This window comes from Eptatretus burgeri, chromosome 6 (assembly GCF_056783735.1).
Source record: "Eptatretus burgeri isolate ZD-2024b chromosome 6, Ebu_testis_v1, whole genome shotgun sequence".
Lineage (NCBI taxonomy): Eukaryota > Metazoa > Chordata > Myxini > Myxiniformes > Myxinidae > Eptatretus > Eptatretus burgeri.
In genome coordinates this window covers 97,078,043-97,097,536 of record NC_140966.1, presented here as the reverse complement: position 1 = coordinate 97,097,536, position 19,494 = coordinate 97,078,043, and the positions used below count along the sequence as shown (strand labels likewise).

The 19,494-nt window shown below is 43.1% G+C and overlaps 1 protein-coding gene, 1 non-coding gene and 1 pseudogene across 3 annotated transcripts in view; 1 reads left to right on the top strand and 2 right to left on the bottom strand.

Annotated features, from left to right (window-relative positions):
- Positions 1-770: 770 nt before the first annotated feature.
- LOC147025410 (U2 spliceosomal RNA) lies at positions 771-962 on the bottom strand. Its single transcript, XR_015059662.1, has one exon. It is a non-coding gene; the product is annotated as a U2 spliceosomal RNA (small nuclear RNA).
- A 519-nt stretch (positions 963-1,481) lies between these two features.
- On the top strand, positions 1,482-1,660 carry LOC147025409 (U2 spliceosomal RNA; annotated as a pseudogene).
- A 2,659-nt stretch (positions 1,661-4,319) lies between these two features.
- The window catches only part of POLR2F (RNA polymerase II, I and III subunit F), a 32,531-nt gene continuing 17,356 nt past the window's right edge, over positions 4,320-19,494 (bottom strand). Inside the window, exons 3-6 of one of the 2 annotated variants that reach the window (XM_085886381.1) lie at positions 16,073-16,196; positions 6,801-6,931; positions 5,454-5,525; positions 4,320-5,160 (exon numbers count right to left, since the gene is read on the bottom strand). In XM_085886381.1, coding sequence (XP_085742507.1) covers positions 5,070-5,160; positions 5,454-5,525; positions 6,801-6,931; positions 16,073-16,196 — 418 coding nt within the window. In that variant the 3' untranslated portion in view covers positions 4,320-5,069. The remainder of the gene's footprint in view (positions 5,161-5,453; positions 5,526-6,800; positions 6,932-16,072; positions 16,197-19,494) is intronic. The other variant, XM_085886382.1, reaches the window with a different exon arrangement.

Sequence of the window (19,494 nt, the reverse complement as noted above, 5' to 3'; positions counted from 1 at the left end):
GTTCCAAGAGGGGGACACCCAAAAGGGGCTCGAAGACCCGGCTAGACTCCAGAATCAGATCAGCCTGCCCTCCAGAGGGGCAACCCAAAACTGGTGACCAGGACCTCCGGAACGACCGCCGCCTACTACCACCGATTCCACTCATATTTACAATACGCGGGCCGGCCGCCCCGTCGTCAGAGCCATAGCTCTCGGCCGGGGCGACCGGACCCGGTGCATCCTTTGTAGTAACAGTCTCACGGAACGTCTCCACATCTCGAGCAGCACCTTCACCTCGCCGACCCGGCCTCCGTCCGTCCTCTTCCATCGGGTATCTGTATTCCAAACAGATTTATTCAATCTATCTATATTCCAATCTATATTCCAAACAGATTTATTCAATATCTATCCTCAGCTTTCCCGAGGACCACCCTAAAGGCACGCTTTCTGCTGTGCCTGTACAGCTTCTGAAGGCGACTGGCCTCCTGGGGGTCATACCTCAGCCCGGAAGCACCCGCCATACCGGGGCGGTCAGGTCGGGGACGACTTGGGTGCGTGGGGGCGTCTGCACCGCGTCCACCACGCCGCGGTCGGCAACGGTCAACCAGGGCATATATATAAAGATAAAGAAATAATTTCAAAAAATTTAATAAAAAAAAATATAAAAAAAAAAAAATTCAAAAAAAATTTATTTTTTTTTAAAAAAAAATTATTTTTTTTTAAATCCACCTTTCAGATTTTTAAAATTTGCTTTCAGAGCAATCTTTCCTTTGTTTGAATGTTCCCCCAAAGGGGGGTGCACCGTTCTCGGAGGTACTGCAATACCGGGTCGATGCATGGAGCGGACGGAGCAAGCCCCTAATCCAACTCCCGATACCAAAAATCCATTTAATAGACTAGTCCCGCATTGCGGGACATATCAGCTACTAAACTGATAAGAACAGATACTACACTTGATCTTAGCCATCAGGCCGAGAAGCGATAACTTTACAGTTTTTAAAATGTACTTTTGAACGAGGTTCACATTGATGGTTCAGTGGCGCCGATTCACGGAAAAACTAACATTCCTCGAAATGACCACTCGTTCTGCGCCTCCAATGAAGCTCCAACTCTCCTTTCATATCCTGCTATTAAACAATCCTGATGTGATATATGAAGTTTGTTTATCTTGGGAGAAATATGGAATTCATTGTGTGAAGAACACCAGGAAGAGAGGGGCGAGGGCAGAGCAATCACTTGGTTTCCGCTGAGCGTAAAACGTGGGATCGACGTCCCATTGGAGTTATACATCAGATACACCAGCTGTTTATACACTGTGAATAATACATCAGAGGAACCACAATCGGGATGGGGGTTGGACCGGTTTGTGGTTTTTATTGGAATCAAACCAGGTGGTTCGGTGCGAACACAGCGAAACAGGAGGTCACGTGGTGCTTGTACTTTAAACTTCCGGTGTTCATCCACTCGCAGTCCGTTCCAGTGATTCCATTTGGGTTTGCGGGATTTATTTTGATATTTTTTAATAAATCCCTTTTTATTACTTTAATATCTGATATGTCCTGCAATGCGGGACTAGTCTATTGAATGGATTTTTGGGATCGGGAGTTGGATTCGGGGCTTGCTCCGTCCGCTCCATGCATCGAACCGGAATTGCAGTACCTCCGAGAACGGTGCACCCCCTTTGGGGGACATTTATAAACAAAGAAAATATTATTTTTAAAATTGATAAAATGCTTGGTGGAGTTATTAATTTGTAACTCGATAAGTATTTGGATTTTACAACCACATTCAGTGAGCTGGATGGGGTGGAATGGTTTGGGGATTTTTCTCCCTCTCTCTGATATTCTTCCCATTCATGATTATTCCCCATAATCCACATCACACTGGAATTCAAGAACATTCCACACGATGTTGATCTGAATACGAGTTTATAATTTGAAAGACTGTCCAGGTAATTAGTGGTGATTTCGAGTGCACGATCGTGTGTTTCACACCTCCTCGTACTGAGTGTGCTGAGGGCTCGGCTGGGAAGGCTCTCCATGCACGATTCGTACGTTCAAAGCAAACAAGTCTCCAGTGGGTAAGGGGTGGGTGGGGTTCAATATTTTGTGGGCCAGGTAATGGGGGTAGGGTGCAAAAAATATCAGAATTGAAGAATATATTTATTGCCATCTCTGCTTGTTGTTGTTTCAAAATACTTCAGAGTTCACTGTGGAAAAGTATTGCATCTGAAGGTTACTTTATTTCGTAAAGAAAATAAGTTTCATGAAAGTGCAATATGCAGTATGGCTTTCGGAATTTTTGATTTGAACCAATCAGGGTGTGCATATGTGGTGAGGCGACGGTTCAACTTACATTATGGGAAGTTTTACAATCGATAATTTTAATTATCGATTCTGCATTGATAGAAACTTCTACATTGAGGTCGTTGACATTATGGCTGCAGCTAAAATTGTAAATTTGCAAACACTCATTAAGCATGACATTATGCCCGAATCTAGTTCTCATGTGATTGATTGCGACAAGAACTGTACAACTTCCATAAATCCAGATGAGCGAAGTGATCTCTGTTTGTTGTTTCATGTGCAGCCTGTGGCTGCTGGTTGCATCATTTTCTGGAAGTGCGACTGTGCCGCTGATGCAGTGCCACCTTTAACAGGAAGCTTGCGGACCTCGTATGGACGACAAGCTGAGCAAACGCACCTGGTGTTATTTCAACGGCATGGCATGGGTTCAAACTCGAGACCACGAGATGTTAAACCAGCCACCTTAATCGTTCACCCAACACGAGACTTTCCATATATGGTAAACCACGAACAAAACAAAGAAAACCTCACGTAGTTTTTGTTGATGAACTTTACTTTGAACATTTCGTCTCTTGTCTGGCAAGGCAGGAGCTGCAGGGGCAGGGTCACCATGCCACGTGACGTGATCAGGGCACAAGTAATGGGTGGATGTGAAGCCCCAGGGCAGAACTGAGTGAAACTACGAACTCATCGAGTGGAGCATACGGGGTGGTGGTGGAGATTCTTCTCTACATCATCACAACACACTGTATTCTGCCCTCTGGGAAATCACCTCTCACGGGAATCTATTATAAAAATTACCCCCGTGCGGGAGTGACCGTCATCTCTGCGAGAAATAATACCACAAGTTCTCAATGTTCAGTCTTGACCGAAGACTACTGCGCAGCTCGAACTGCGCAGTTTGGTTAAAGATGACTCGGCATTTTGGCGCGCGTGCACGAAATTATATTTTGAAAATAAATGCTGACGTTTACATTTCGGGTTTTGAAACTTTTGCACTTTCGGCGGAAAATGTATAAATATAATATACAAGGTCAGCTGCTATGCAATGACACCATTCACTAACTTTTACCATGCCCAGTAGAGAATATATAATAGCCTCCTGAAGGTGGGGCAGTTTTTGCAAACTTTGAAGTCACGTGACACAAAACGAAAGCGAAATTCGAAAATCCGGCCTGACCAAATTTAGATATTGTCCCATAGATTCAAATGCCACAATCAAATTCAAGATTGCTTGAGAAATGTAGGAGGAGATAGATTTTGAAAAGTCATTTTCGCATTTTTTGCCAACTTTGAAGTCACGTGACACGAAAACGAAAGCGAATATTGAAAATCCGTCGCGATCAAAATTTAGATATTGTACCATAGATTCATTTGATACAATCAAATTCAAGATCGCTTGAGAAATGGCGGAGGAGATAGAATTTGAAAATCGTCATTTTCGCAACTTCAAAGGCCTCGTGACCTTGACCTTGACCTTCGGTGACCTTGAAAGTCAAACCATCATGTGCGTCTCATCGACCTCTTTCAGGATCACTAATGACCAGATCTTCCGCTTCAACTTCATTGTGAACGGACGGACGGACGGATCGAAGGACATCGACACCCATATTATTAGGTCATGCTCAAAGAGATGACCTAAAAAGGACGACACCGGAGACCCCGAGAACTCTCCGTACACAAAGCTTGAACACCTAATTTGGTCCTGTTGAGGTCCTGAAGTCCATCCAGCCAAGCGAATGCTGCTTCACATTCGTTTAGCTTCGACGGAACAATATGTGGATTATGAAGAGCGTTGTAACAGGAGGCGAGCTATCACCGGAACACCGAACAAATTACCAATCGTTGCCTGAACCAGCAGGGGGCACTGCATCAGCGGCACAGCCGTGCCTTCAGCCAATTTATGCGACTCACAGCCTTGTGCTACATACGAACGAAGAAGATGTGCAAAAGAATACCTGGTTCCGAGAAACTTTTAAACACCAATCAATGTCAAGACATCGAAAGAGAAAATATTAAATAAAAAAAATTAACTTCCGTTTTTCTTTCTTTTATTCAAAACCATTAAAATGAGTAAAGCATCAAGATGTACAGACAAACAAGTCAGAACAATTAAAACATCTAAACTGATATTAAATATATAATTTTGTGGAAAGGTGCGGATTGATAAAAACCTGGCTATTCGAGGCACCCTGAACGACCTCGATGTTCAGGACAATGTGAACACTCTTCATCAGAACAACAGAATGTACGTCCGTGGTTATTGAAACAAAATGATCCCATATTTAGAATTCAGTAATCTTAATGTTAAAATTGTTATTTATTTTGACTGTTCCACTGGATTTCCTAACATTCATTTTCCAACTTCTCCTTTTGTACAAACCAACTTGGGATGCCAGCCTGCCCCAAAATCGTTTTCAAAAAGACTTCAAAATTCACTTCGGCATCTTGTAAATCAGACCAAATCTCAAATGATACACAATTTCACCGGGGTTCCCTTATTACTGTACCGGTTTGGTGTGCCGTGATACAAACCAACCTACCAGAGTACCCGGCCTCGAGCCAGAAATCTCATGAGGTCCCGCAAGTGACGGTGACACCGACGGCCTGGAAAGTTGGAATGATACTGCATACGATCTGTCGCAGCTCGGGCCCTCGTCATGGTAACTAAACCTGCTGCCGTTTAATCTGTGTGAGGACAATCTGTCTGGAATTCGTGGAAACAATGTAACATGTGAGATTGAGTAGGTTGGGTACCGGCCGTGGTGGACCACGTGAAGTTTATCAGTCTGTAATTATGAGTTCATCGACGCCCCAATCTTCAAAGCTTCCATCAGGTAGATATCGGCGAATTATGATTGGGATTTTCCTTGCTCTGATAGGATAGAAAAATTGGTGAGGTGGACAAGGTGGAATACAGGTGAGCGTCTGCAAGAGGTACCATTTCCAAACTTATCTACAAGTGAGATTCTGCAAGGGGCTAAATGCAGGAAAGAAGGGAGGAAGAGGAGGACACACAGAAGCTTAAACTTGAGAAGAAAGAAAGGAAAGGCAAAAGGAAAGTGATGGTATCAGTGAGGGAAAAGGGGTTTTGAGGTAATAGAAACATAACTTGAGGAACCGAAACATCCATTCCACTGCTGGAGCATTTGTGATCGCAACACTTACTTGAGTTCCTTCATGGCAATTTGCAACGGGTCTGTCTCTCCCTCGAGCTCTACCATGACTGGAGCACACATGCTGAGGAGGGAACAAAGAAGAAAATATCGGGCGTATCAAAGAGGGAGTGGAATGGAGTCGGGGATACGGACAAAAACGAGAAGGGCACTTTTTGACGTTCTGACATCACCAGATATGCCTCCACTCACATTATTCCATCATCGTACATGCATGCAATAAGTATGATTTAAATCTCTGAACACAGATTCAAAACATTAAATAATTCTGGGTGCCAGACCATGTGTCCGATCAGCTTGAAATTTAAAACATACAGTATATTCCCCAAGACTACGACATCATAACTGCGACGTTTCACGTCGATTGATTAAATGGTTCAAGAGAAACAACTCAGACTGCCAGTTGACCTTGACCGTTGCTTACCCGGAGGCGTGCGATGTACATCAAGCGTAAATGTGACTTCCTCTGGTCGATCTCGAGAGGGCAATTTCATTCTGATCGGACAAACTTCAGTCGCGTTTCGGTTTAAAAAAATTTTTTTTTAACGTTAAAATGTCTAAATTGGGTCATGACCATAAAAGTTTGGTGAGGGGTAACAATAATTTTGTCAACCCCACACTTTGTATTCACATTACTGAGGCAAAATTTCATTCTGAAAGTCCTCGGACGTTGGCAGAAAAAAGGGAGAAAAACCTAAATGGTGGTTTATTACTCCAAGGGGTGTAAGACCTTGACCTTTAACCCAAAGGGGTATGGTTGAAATTAAACTTAAATGTGGCTTGCTGAGGCGATCAAGAGAGGTCAATTTCATTCTGATCGGACAAACTTTAGTTGAGCTACAGTGAAAAATGTTAAAATGTCTAATTAGGTCATGACATTAAAAATTATGTCAAGGTCAAAAAAAAAACTTTAGATTCACATTATTGAGGCAAAATTTCATTCCGAAAGTCCCAGCTGGATCCGAGATATAGCACGGAAATTGATCGTTTGGAAATTGCAAGTGTGGGAAGAATTTTTTTTTTAATGGTGGTTTCGTACTGGGGATAGAAGAAACTTTGTGATACCATTAAAATTGGGGGCGCCAATTGTTTCAACACCCAACTAAAGCAATAATCCTTCCCCTATGCTGGAGGCTTACAAAGCAAATTTACTTTCAAAGCAAAGAACAAACAATCTGCAGCTTCATATGAGCAACACAAATATTTTAAAACTCGTTCTTAAAAAAACAAAAACGTGTCTCATTCACAAAAACAAAACAAAAACATAAGTGGACATGAATGACGGCATGTAAGGAGGAGAGAGATGAGAAGTACAAGGTGACTGTGAGAATGTGCTTACGCAATCTGCAGGGCCCGCGTTCCCAGAACCCGAGCACGTTCGTATTTTGTCATGTACGGGGTCGTGATGCGTTTTTGGTTCCCGGGTTGGCCCTCGCTGGCGGGCAGCACTTCCATTTGCTCCTCATTTTCCTGCAAATACAAGCCGATTGCGGTCATGGAAAATAGTCACAAGCAAGATAAAGAATAACTAGAGAGAAGTCCATGGCGTGCCATTGCAAATCCCCACACTTCTCATTGAAAGCAAAGTTGAAAGATGGAAAAAAAACGTTCAACCACGAATGACTCAATATCAAATTTTTAGTTGAAAAAAAAATTGTTTTGACCTGTGACCCTCGGTACCCCCACACCCTGGGGCATGAACCAGGGGTCAAATCCAGACATTACATGTTTAATATTTCATGCATCCCCCAATGTTGAATGTACATACAAAGTTTCATTTACAAATGTTTTAAGATGGGCCTGTAATTGCATTTTTTGCATTTGACCTTTTGACACCGACCCAGACCCCGAAGAGGCGGGGCCAAACATTCTGCTCTCACATCTTCTTCCCATGTGGTCCAGTCAAAATAAGCCAAAATGGGGGCAAACCTCACACTAATTGCAAGAAAAATGAAACCACTTGTTTTATGTTCCTCTAGCTCTACCTTAAGGCCCGGTCACACCTTGACGTTTTAGCCAGCGATGGCAACGTATTAAAATGTATCAAAACGCTGGCTTACGTTGAACTTTTGATGTTTTTTAAAAAAGATTCGGAAGTATTCATAGCGACTTGGTCTTATGTATAACGCATTGGTAACGGACACAGAACGTTTCGTTGTGTTATAGATAACTTATACCAACAAATGCTGAACCTGTTGTCGGCCTACACAACCGATGCCCAACGATAGTCTAACTTAGGCATAGCACGTTGCACGCATCGCCGACGATGTCGTGATGTAGCCTATTAAAAGGCTGACGCACAACGATTCGAATCATAACTGCCGTAGAAATGGAAGTGTCAACATCGCGGTCACATCTTGGCGATCTTGCCAGCGTATGCCGACCTAAGAAAAATGTGTCTAAAACGTTGGGGCACGTCAAATACGGTATGAGTAAGTTTGGTATATGTGAGTAGAACGCTAAAGTACGCTATCATACGTCGTAGTAAGTAGAGTACGTCAAGAAATTTTAAACATGTTCAAAATTTTACAACGTACTCGGCGTATGACACACGTTCCGCATGCGATGGGGATAAGTTTTACACACGATATGTGGACGCTTACACACGTCCACAAAGGCTACTTATAAGCTACTCATAAGTCGAAACACGTCGCGGTAATGTCTTTTTTACGCGAAACTTATTTCTAACTTATGTTTGACGTGCTTTGAACCAATTCTTTACGTAGTCCCAACACACATCGACGTATGTAGACGTATTCCAATGACGTCTTCCGGTAGACAAAAAAAATAAATGAACGTGTTTCTAACTTACAACTGCCATATAAAGACGTGTTCCCAGCGGTTTTGGGAATTGGTATATAAAAATGGTGTTCATAAAAGGGGAACCCAACAGTGTTTTCGAGTCCTTTTTGAGTCAATGTCCATGTCAGCAGTAACAGTATCAGTATCAGTATCAGTATCAGTATTAGTATTAGTATTAGTTGTAGTTTGTTCATGTTGGCAGTAGTAGGTGATGTGAGGGGGAGGGTGTGGGTTATGATGGATCGTCCTTGCGTTTAACGATTTAACGATTTAAATGATAAACTCAACGATTTAAATGGCTGCATCTCCACTATTGAAAGTAGACGCTTGCGCTCAACAATTGGATTTTTTTTTTACACTCAACGACTTTTAAACGGTACCACTCAACTATTTTCATTGTTTTCAATGAACGATTTAAATTGCTGTCACTCGCCTTTGTTTTTTGACGCTGGGGTTTTGAAATTTGAAGCGTTTCTTCTGAACGTGTTAAAACGCTCAAACTCAACTATTTTAAATAGACGCTGCCGATGGACAATTGGAATCATAGCCAAGCTAGACATCGAAGTCTGAACATCCTCGTCATGCCGAAGAAAAGTTTGAAGAATGCTGCAAATAAGTGTCCTGGCCGTGGCCGTGGACGCTGACGCAAGGACGATCCATTATACCGACGTCTTTCAGCCTATGAGTAACTTAAAAGTAACGTCTATCGACGTGTGGCAACGATCGCGTAACGTGCCAACAACACGTTAATCATAGGTTAGAAATAAGTTTCGGGTGCACTAAACATTACCTCGGCGTGTCTCAACTTATGATTAACTTACAAGTAGCATGTGTTGACGTCTGTCAACGATCGCAGACCGTGCATACAACTTGTGGCCAGCGTAGCGGAACGTGTGAGTCATACACCGGCATACGTCATGAAATTTCAAGCATGAAAAAATTTGAGGACAACCAAAAAGTACAACGTTTAAAGCCAATGTACAACGACGTATGGCAGTGTTTTTCAGCGTGCTCTCAATGTTATCAAAACTTACCCATAACGTATTCAACGTGTGCCAGCGTTTTTGAAAAAAAAATTCAAAAATCGGCATACGTTGGCTAAAACGTCAAGGTGTGACCGGGCCTTTATCAATGACTAAAAATTCCAAGTAAATGAAGGTATGGAACATGGTGAGTTTTTAGGATGATTGCGACTTTTTAATCTTTTTCAGGCAAGTATGCGGTGTTAAAAAACTGTGTAATTTGGCCATTTCTTCCCCTATTCCATTCAACTTGGTGTCTATTCCCATGTTTTCTGAGGTGTTCTCTCAGGAAAATATAATGTAAACCTTGGAGGAATAATAGTATGGAGGCGGTGTGGCGTTACGATCTTGAAGCCAATTCCACCATCTTGGATCACCTCTTGCCAGTGGTTAGTAGGTCGGCCGGAAAGCCACTTTTCCCTTATTTTTTATCTCCGAAACTATGAGAGATAGGTGCATACATGCAACGAGGAGCAACATAAGGACCTTTCCATGGCACGTAAGAAGAGGGATGCCAATGATGTGAACAAGCTGCTCACATTCATTGAGGACAAGTCTCCTTTCGGAAATGCTGAAACTCTCAGAAATATAGCAAGTGGTGTTATTGCAACAGACAATGTGAATGTTGACAGAGCAGAGGATATTGGCAGTAAAATCTTCGGGGACATGGAGGGAAAACAAGTTTTGAAGTTCACATTTAAGAAGAAAGACCAGGCAGTTGCAATGGATTCGAAGTCCAAAATCTCCATCGATGGTGAGGATGTTAGCATTGATCCTCTTCTCCTGTTTCAGAGGCTTGTGATGGTCAGCTCACAGAAGGAAAGTATTCAGGACGCATTTGGCTATGAACTCTGTGGCTATCCCCCTGCTCTGTTTGAAAAAAGGAACGAACTCTTGAAAGCTAATAAGCCAGCGCTTGCTAACACTCTTTGGGACCTTGCTGGGGATCCTTCTGATGAAGACGCACATGGAGATTGCAACATTCCAATTTGTCATTGATGGTGGAGCTCTTCTGCACAAGATACCATGGGAAACTGGAAAGACATACAATGCTATCTGCCAAAATTATGTTGCTCATTTCAAACGGTATGGAAACCCAATCATAGTGTTTGATGGTTACCAGAATGGTCCAACTCCAAAGGATGGGACTCACAGAAGAAGCATTGGTACCAAGCAGGCACAAGGAGTTCAGTTTCATGAAAACATGCCTCTTCAAATGAAAAAGGATGAATTCCTGTCAAACAAAGAGAATAAGCAACGTTTCATAAATCTCCTTGGAAAGCATCTTGAAATGGCCGGCTGTGATGTTCATCATGCAAAAGGAGATGCTGATCTTTTGATAGTGAAGACGGCACTGGTAGTGGCCAAGAAAGGTCGGACCATACTGGTTGGCAGCAACACAGATCTCCTGGTTTTGCTTATCCATTACACAACTAAGAAGCACAAGAATATATACTTCCAGCCCCAGGATAAAGCAGATTCTCCCATCCGATACCTTGATATCAAGAAGCTGCAAAAGACTCGAGGTGAGAAAGTTTGCAGAAACATCTTGTTTCTTCATGCTGTTCTCGGATGTGATACTACTTCAAGGTTGTTTGGTCATGGAAAAGCTGTAGTTCTTTCATTGGCAAAGAACAGCCCATCTTTTGTCAAGGCAGCTGAAGTTTTCAACGATCCGGGAAGATCAAACGAAGGAATTGCAGAAGCAGGTGAAAAAGCTCTGATGTGCATATACAAAGCAAAATCCCGGGGTCACAAGGAACTTGGACATACTTCGCCATCAAAGTACCTTGAACTTCTGGCCACCAAAAAACAAGTGGTCCACCCAAAATCCCTACCTCCAACTCGGGCAGCTGCCAAGTATCACTCCTTGCGCGTATATCATCAGGTGCAGAGATGGAAAGGAGAAGAACATAATTCAGAGACATGGGGTTGGAGGGTGCAAGGAGAAACATTATTTCCAGTGGCAAGTGACTTGATTTCGCACCAGAATAACTGGTAGTTAGATGTAAAAGTAGTTAGATGCCGCTGCAAATCTGGCTGCCAAACCAAGCACTGCGGGTGTCTGCAACAAGGACTGCTCTGTAATCCAGCATGTGGGGAATGCAGAGGTGTATGTGAGAACATGAGTGACCAAGGTAACAAGATGACTGATGATACTTTTTAATGTTTGCAACAATGCCGAGTAAGGAAAAGGTATCCTTTTCTAAATTAGGCCCTACCTATGTGCGTGTGTGGGGTGGGGGGGGGGGCAGACTGGTCCTCAGTTTGACCATGGGCATGGTTTAAAGGACATTTAAATATCAAATGTGACCTAAACAATAAATATTAATAGTAAAATTCAACGTAGATGATTGAAGTTTGACCTATCCTAGTGTTTGTAACCTATGACCTAATTTTGCCAGGTCCCAACATATGCCAGAGTTTGGACACCCCAAGAAATCTATGTTCCACACCAGGAGCTTCTTGGAATTTTTAATACTAGTGCGGGCCCGTTGGTGCGTGCCAGTATGTGCAGCTTCGTTCCTTCGCTCTCATAAACGATGACTGGATTGGGGCATTGTTTCAATTAGATAGGACCAACCGTATCATAAATGGCCATTACTTGGGAAACACCTGGGAAACATACTCAGGACCCCAGCATCAATTGTGACGTCATATCAAACGAAGAAGAAGAAGATTTGTGACGCCCCCTCTCCCTCGCCCCCCTCTCTCTCTCTCCCCCCTCTCTTGCCCCCCTAGTCTCGCCCCTCCTCTCTCCCTCCTCTCTCGCCCCTCTCTCTCTCTCCGTGTCTAAATGTTGTAACCTAATGGTGTTGTAATGCAGAGATAATTCGTCCATGAGAGTACATTGTGTTTCCAAGGCAAAGTCTTTTTCGTTGGCTGAATCAAAATGACAGCGAAGACCACTGCGTGGTGAAGTTTGGCTGACCAAGGATAAACTTTCATGAAGATAAACCATTAATCATCTTCAAAAGGGGTGTTTCAATTAACCCAAACAACCAGTTTTCATTCATGCATGTAAAGTTTTGGGCCACTAAATTTCATGGTTTTGGAGTTATGGAGCACACGCGCGCACGCACGCACGCACGCACGGCTCTTTATCATTGACTTTAGCCTCGGTGAACACCCAGAGTAAAATATTCACAATTTATTGAATAGTCTCTGATCAAATATTTTTGTCTCAACAACACATCTGCACAAAAGCTAATGTGAATTGGTGCCTTAATTTTCAATAGCTTAATGATGTCACACCAGAGGTATAAAGAGAAGAGGTATTCTCAATAGTAGTACTTCATATGTTGGAGGATGCATCAAGGTTAACATGCACTTTTAAATTCGACATTATCAATGAATGAATGAATGAATACATAAATGAGTGCATCAAGCAAAGCGTGACTCGGTTGTGGAGATATCTGGCAACTTCCTGTGTGGTGACATCACAGATATGCAAACTGGAGAGTTCACAGAACACCTTATCCTGCGCAGTCTTGAGACAAAAGGACATGGGTCGAGTCTGTGAGCAGCAAATGTGATTGGTCGAGATGATGTAAAATGCCATATTTTGTCCAAGTACTGGTGAAGGAAAGGTTTTTGAAAGTGCCAATAAGGTGATTTTAATTATGCAGTGTTCAAATATACAACTCAATATAAATAAAATAAAGATTTAAAGGTTGGAGAAAAAAATAATTCAGAAGATAACCACCATTGATACAGTGTCTTTTACACCACCTTATTTAATTAAATTAGTTATTCGTGCCTGTTTGTGTGATTCATGACTCCTTAAAAACAGTACGTTTCCTGTTTGGAATGATTTTCAATTTTGTTTGACTGCCAGACAGGCAGACAGAATAAAACAATTATCTGCCTCCTCTCTGAGCATGTGCAATCCAGAGAAATTGAGAGCCAAAGTAATGTTAAACGAGCTGGAGGTGTGTTTTCCGATTCGTGTTCAAAATATAACATTCAATTGAAATCAACTTGTTCCTCGATCATCAACTGATGTTTGTGGACAGACAGACAAACAAAGTGAACCAACTGCTTAACCCCGGCTTTCGCCTTGCACGTGCGGGGTAATTCTGGATCCACGCGCTGTGGAACAGTGCAGTCATGTAGTTTCTTCTGAACTGAAACGTCAACCAGAAGAAATTATTTACAGATGAGCTATCTAATTTCGTGATGCATGGTTTTTAAGCAGAAGTGTTTTTGAAAGGTGTAAAAAGGAAGTGAATGCATGAATATACTCAGGTGCATATTATATATTGTTACGAATTTGGAATTCGATTGCACACAACATACAGGTTCCTTTAGTCAGCTATGTTGATAAGTGCTTGTTCCCTAGATAGCTCACCTTCCATTGTTTAAATGTTTAGAAATCGATTAGATGCGCTGCGGATCGATGTAATAGTTGGGGAGCAAACAATGGAGACGTCCCTCCCCCTCTTCTGCGAAGAGGAAGAAGAGCCCTTCCATTCCGTGATTCATGACGTCAACAACTCCCTCCCACCTGTGGTTGAGCGGGGGATGGATCACGAGGGCATGAGTCACGCCGGGCGCGGGGGAGGGGGCGGAGAAGGATAAAGAGGAGATCCTTTCTTTGTTCGTGTTCGGAGTGGGGAAGTGGTCGTTCAGCAGACCTTCGGGTCCTGTTTTGCTTGGCTTAGGGGTGAGGCTTTCGGGAGCTTTTTGCTTCTGCTGGGTAGTTGTTCAGCAGCCCATTGGGTCCTGCTTGGCTCGGTAGAGCTTCGGCTGCGGCCTGGCTCGGGAGGAGGCTTTTTGAAGGCTTTCTGCTTTGGTGGTTCAGTGAGCTTCGGTTTCTGCTTGGCTCGCGAGAGCTGTTTGCTTCGAGCTGCTTTGTTTGGAAGAGAGTTGAGCTGGTCGCTTGGCTCGAGCTGCGAGTGGTGGCATATTCTTCTTGGTTCGTGAAGCTCTTTGTTCTCCGTTTGGTTCCCGGCGACTCATCGACCTCATCTTGGAGGTGGTTCCTCGGGGAAGCGGCACATCGACGTGAAGGATCGGCGCCTCGTCTCCCAAGCACGTGTTGAGAAGCGCGGGAGGATTCGCTGGAGCTCGGGAAGGATCGCGGCTCACGGCGATTGGGTCCAGCTCGCTCTCGCAGGAGCCCGGGTCCGAACAACTTGAAGACCACACGAGGTGGAGAGGTTCGAGATAGGTCCTGGGTTTCAGCTCACCTGTCTTCCGAGCTGGAGCCTGTTATTAAAGGCCTCAGCCACCATTTCTTGGGTGTGTGTGTACGAACGTGTGTCTGTGGGCCCGTCTAATAAGTAGGAAATTGTTAAGTACTTTGTGTGTTGTAAATGTTTGCATTGCATATAGTCGGTATAGTTCTGCTCTTATGTGCATCCCTAGTTCCCCATTATTATTATTAATAAATACCCCAATTGTTAAATGTTTTCAGCTCGTCGCGTTGATTCTTTCATTGACTGAGCATTTTGTGTGTTGATATTAAGAAAGCCATTGGTTTGCCGTAAAATGGGGACATTTGGACCGACAGTTCTCGGCGATTAAGCCGCTCGGAATCGCGCACGGGACAGGCTCACCTCAGCGGTTTGTTCCGTACGAGTTCCGTCGAGGGTGGAATACCCCAGTAGTTGGATCACGTGGGTATTTAGGTACATTGAAGATTGGCAATCGACCCTACCGTACATGGTCTGCCCATTGGCGTATTTCGGTTCTTGTACAAGGACCCGTCGACTCGGAGTTATCCGGGCGGCGATCTATATTCCGGGCGATCGGTCAGGCCGACTCGACTTGCGGCTCCGTAGGAGCGTTCAGTTGGCGGGGGGCATTGTTGGCGGGGGCAGGACTCCTGCACCGTAACAATAAATATATATATTCATATATATATATATATATATATATATATATATATATATATATATATATATATATATATATATATATATATATATATATATATATATATATAGTAGACGAGGTGTAAGTCGGCAGCATGTAACTCGTCAATTCGACAAAGTCGGCAGCATCAAAAAGTCCCGAAATTATCTAATGTTAAATCCCTTTGAATAAAGTCTGTAAGTCGTCATCTCTAAGTCGTCACTTCGTCTAAGTCATCAGATGTTGTCCGTTCCCGCGTAATGGAAACTCAAGTAAATCACCACGCCTAACTCGTCACATGGAACTTCGACCTCGTGAGAAGCCCGATTTCATGGAATCGTGATGCGCGCTCATTGGTGTACACCGCCAGTGATAGGCTATTTATAACTGCGCTGCGTTCAGCTCCGTCAGCGCGCCGTCCCACACGCATCTGAAGAGGTAGACAGGCTGTGCAATGCAGTCTCTGGCGAAGGAGTAAAGGATCGATCGAGCTTTTTTTTTTTTTTTTTTTTGTATACCTTGGTCGAGGCTCGTATGAGAGCTAACACACAACTCACAGCAAGGAGGCATGAGACAAGAGGGGCGGGAGTGGAAGGGACAAAACATTGGGGAACAGACACAGGTGAACTGTGGAAGGGAGAGGGATGGGGATGGGACGGGGAACATGGCGAGGGGAAGATGGACATTAAAGGGACTTTCAGGAAGGAAAGCAGGAGAATTGAAGGAAGTGGGCTTGGGTGGATTATCGGGGGTAGAAAAGATCGAGGATTTGGATGGGGGAAGATAAAAGGTGGTGGTGAACAGCTGTTTTGAAAGCCTGAAGGGAAGAATGGGAAAGAATAGAGTGAGGAAGTTTATTCCAAAGGCGGGAAAAAAGAGGAATGAAAGAGTGAAGATGAGCAGTGATTCGTGATTTTGGTAGTTTTACCAGAAGGGGGTTGTTGGCGGACCTTGAGCGCCCTGTGGAAATGTGGTTGGGACAAATCGCAGAGAGAGCAGGGGGGGCAAGGCTGGAGAGGAGTCGGTAGAAGACAGAAAGACCACCGACCAACCTGCGGTGATTGAGTGAGAGTGAGAGCTTAGTGTTGAAGTCCGATCATGGTTTTATATTACCTTGTTTTGTACATCACCACACTCACTTTCACATAGGTATTGAGTGGTCGTCATCACGATGACTGTGTGTCATGAAATTTGTCGATGGTACACGAGTTTTCATTCCATATGAAAACTCATTCTACATTCATTCCAATGAATGAATTCTAACAGCCATTCATTCCACATTTGTCGATGGTCATATACCATCACCAATGGTATATGAGTTGGCTTACAGTTGTTCATTATCTTTACTTTTGATAAAGTGATTCATGAATTCCATCTTTGCTTGATCACTTTCCAACTCACCAATGAACCCCCACTTTTGCCCCGAGGATTGTGTTTCCCTTTTGGTACAATAGCCGGCTTCGAGACTGTTGCGCCCTCTCACACGTATGTGTCCAGGCCACGCGTGATTTCATCCTTCACCCCACAGTCATCATGAATTTCGCATACGCGCAAGTCGTCACATGTCTAAGTCGTGACTTTTTTCTCGGTCTCGATGTTGACGACTTACGCCTAGTCTACTGTATATATATATATATATATATATATATATATATATATATATATATATATATATATATATATATATATATATATATATACATATATATATACGTATATATACATATATATATATATATATATATATATATATATATATATATATATATATATATATATATATATATATATATATATATATATATATATATATATATATATATATATATATATATATATATATATATATATATATATATATATATATATATATATATATATATATATATATATATATATATATATATATATATATATATATATATATATATATATATATATATATATATATATATATATATATATATATATATATATATATATATATATATATATATATATATATATATATATATATATATATATATATATATATATATATATATATATACGTATATATATATATATATATACGTATATATATATATATATATATATATATATATATATATATATATACGTATATATATATATATATATACGTATATATATATATACGTATATATATATATATATGTATATATATATATATATATATATATATATATATATATATATATATATATATATATATATATATATATATATATATATATATATATATATATATATATATATATATATATTATACAGTGGGGAGAACAAGTATTTGATACACTGCCGATTTTGCAGGTTTTCCCACTTACAAAGCACGTAGAGGTCTGTAGTTTTCATCATAGGTGCACTTCAACTGTGAAAGATGGAATCTTAAACAAAAATCCTGAAAATCACATTGTATGATTTTTAAATAATTAATTTGCATTTTATTGCATGAAATAAGTATTTGATACATCAGAAAAACAGAACTTAATATTTGGTACAGAAACCTTTGTTTGCAATTCCAGAGATCAGACGTTTCCTGTAGTTCTTCACCAGGTTTGCACAGACTGCAGCAGGGATTTTGGCCCACTCCTCCATACAGATCTTCTCCAGATCCTTCAAGTTTCGGGGCTGTCGCTGGGCAACACAGACTTTCAGCTCCCTCCAAAGATTCTCCATTGGGTTCAGGTCTGGAGACTGGCTCGGCCACTCCAGGACCTTGAGATGCTTCTTACGGAGCCACTCCTTAGTTGCCCTGGCTGTGTGTTTCGGGTCGTTGTCATGCTGGAAGACCCAGCCACGCCCCATCTTCAATGCTCTTGTTGAGGGAAGGAGGTTGTTGGCCAAGATCTCGCGATACAAGGCCCCATCCATCCTTCCCTCAATACGGTGCAGTCGTCCTGTCGCCTTTGCAGAAAAGCATTCCCAAAGAATGATATTTCCACCACCATGCTTCACGGTTGGGATGGTGTTCTTGGGGTTGTACTCATCCTTCTTCTTCCTCCAAACACGGCGAGTGGAGTTTAAACCAAAAAGCTCTATTTTGGTCTCATCAGACCACATGACCTTCTCCCATTCCTCCTCTGGATCATCCAGATGGTCATTGGCAAACTTCAGACGGGCCTGGACATGCGCTGGCTTGAGCAGAGGGACCTTGCGTGCGCTGCAGGATTTTAATCCATGACGGCGTAGTGTGTTACTTATGGTTTTCTTTGATACTGTGGTCCCAGCTCTCTTCAGGTCATTGACCAGGTCCTGCCATGTAGTTCTGGGCTAATCCCTAACCTCTCATGATCATTGAGGCTAATCCCCGTTTGGAGGGGTGCAGGAGCCCTGTTGACGGGCTTGAGAGCGTGGCTGCGAAAGGTGAGTATCGCTGAGTGGGTACCCCGGGCACCAGGCTAGTCGGCCGTGGTAGGCCAAGGGCCCATGGGGGGCCGGGATAGCGTAGTGGGCACGGGTGCGCCTGCTTGGTGCGGGGGCCCGGGGCGCCATTAGCCGCGTGGGCAGTGTTGTGGGCACGGGTGACCCTCGGAAAGGGGCCCGGGAAGCCAGCCTGCCACGTGTGCGTTTCAGGGGAGGTGCCATGGGGGGCACTCCCCGGTGTTAGGGAGCTGGTAGGCTCGGAGGCAGTGTAGTGCCCGGGGGTGCCATAGCGGGAGATTCGGCAGAGGGTCGTGCCTGCCAAAGGGAGCCACGTGTCCCAGCCATGAGACCGTGTGAGGGCACGGAGAGAAAATTGGGGGGCGAGGCCCGAAATTGTAAGGACACCAACACAGGCGACGGGAATCTGGGTTGTTAGAACCAATAGTTTAAGCGAGAGGCGCTTGTTGAAAGCCCCGGGGTAGTTTAACAGTTAAATGGTTAGGGTAGATTAGGAGATGTACCCTCCGCACCATCCATCCCCTCGCTGTCGTTGTGGGCCGCTGGACCCACTTTGGTTATAGATCGCCGAACTCTGGGGAGGCCATTCTGAGGCTTGAGTTGGGCCTCGACACAGGACGCTAGCTCTCCCTTGTTCCCCTCCGGGAAGGGAACGTAGGGGTTGGGAGTAGGCTAGGTGACAGGATAGGTTAGCCGAACAAGGACGATAAAGGGGGTTAGGGGACGATTTATAGTGGGGAAGTAAAAATAAAAACAACAAAAAAATAAGTTGGGGCTAAATTGGGGTTTGACAAATTAAGGGAGTGGGTATGTACAGTGACAGGCAAAGGCGATAGGTTGGGAAGGAGACAGGTAGGTAGTTCCGAGCCCGCCTTCCAAGTGGCCAGCACCACCGCACTCCCTCCACCAACCTCCACGGAACGGCAAAGGCTGGCCAACGTCATCGGC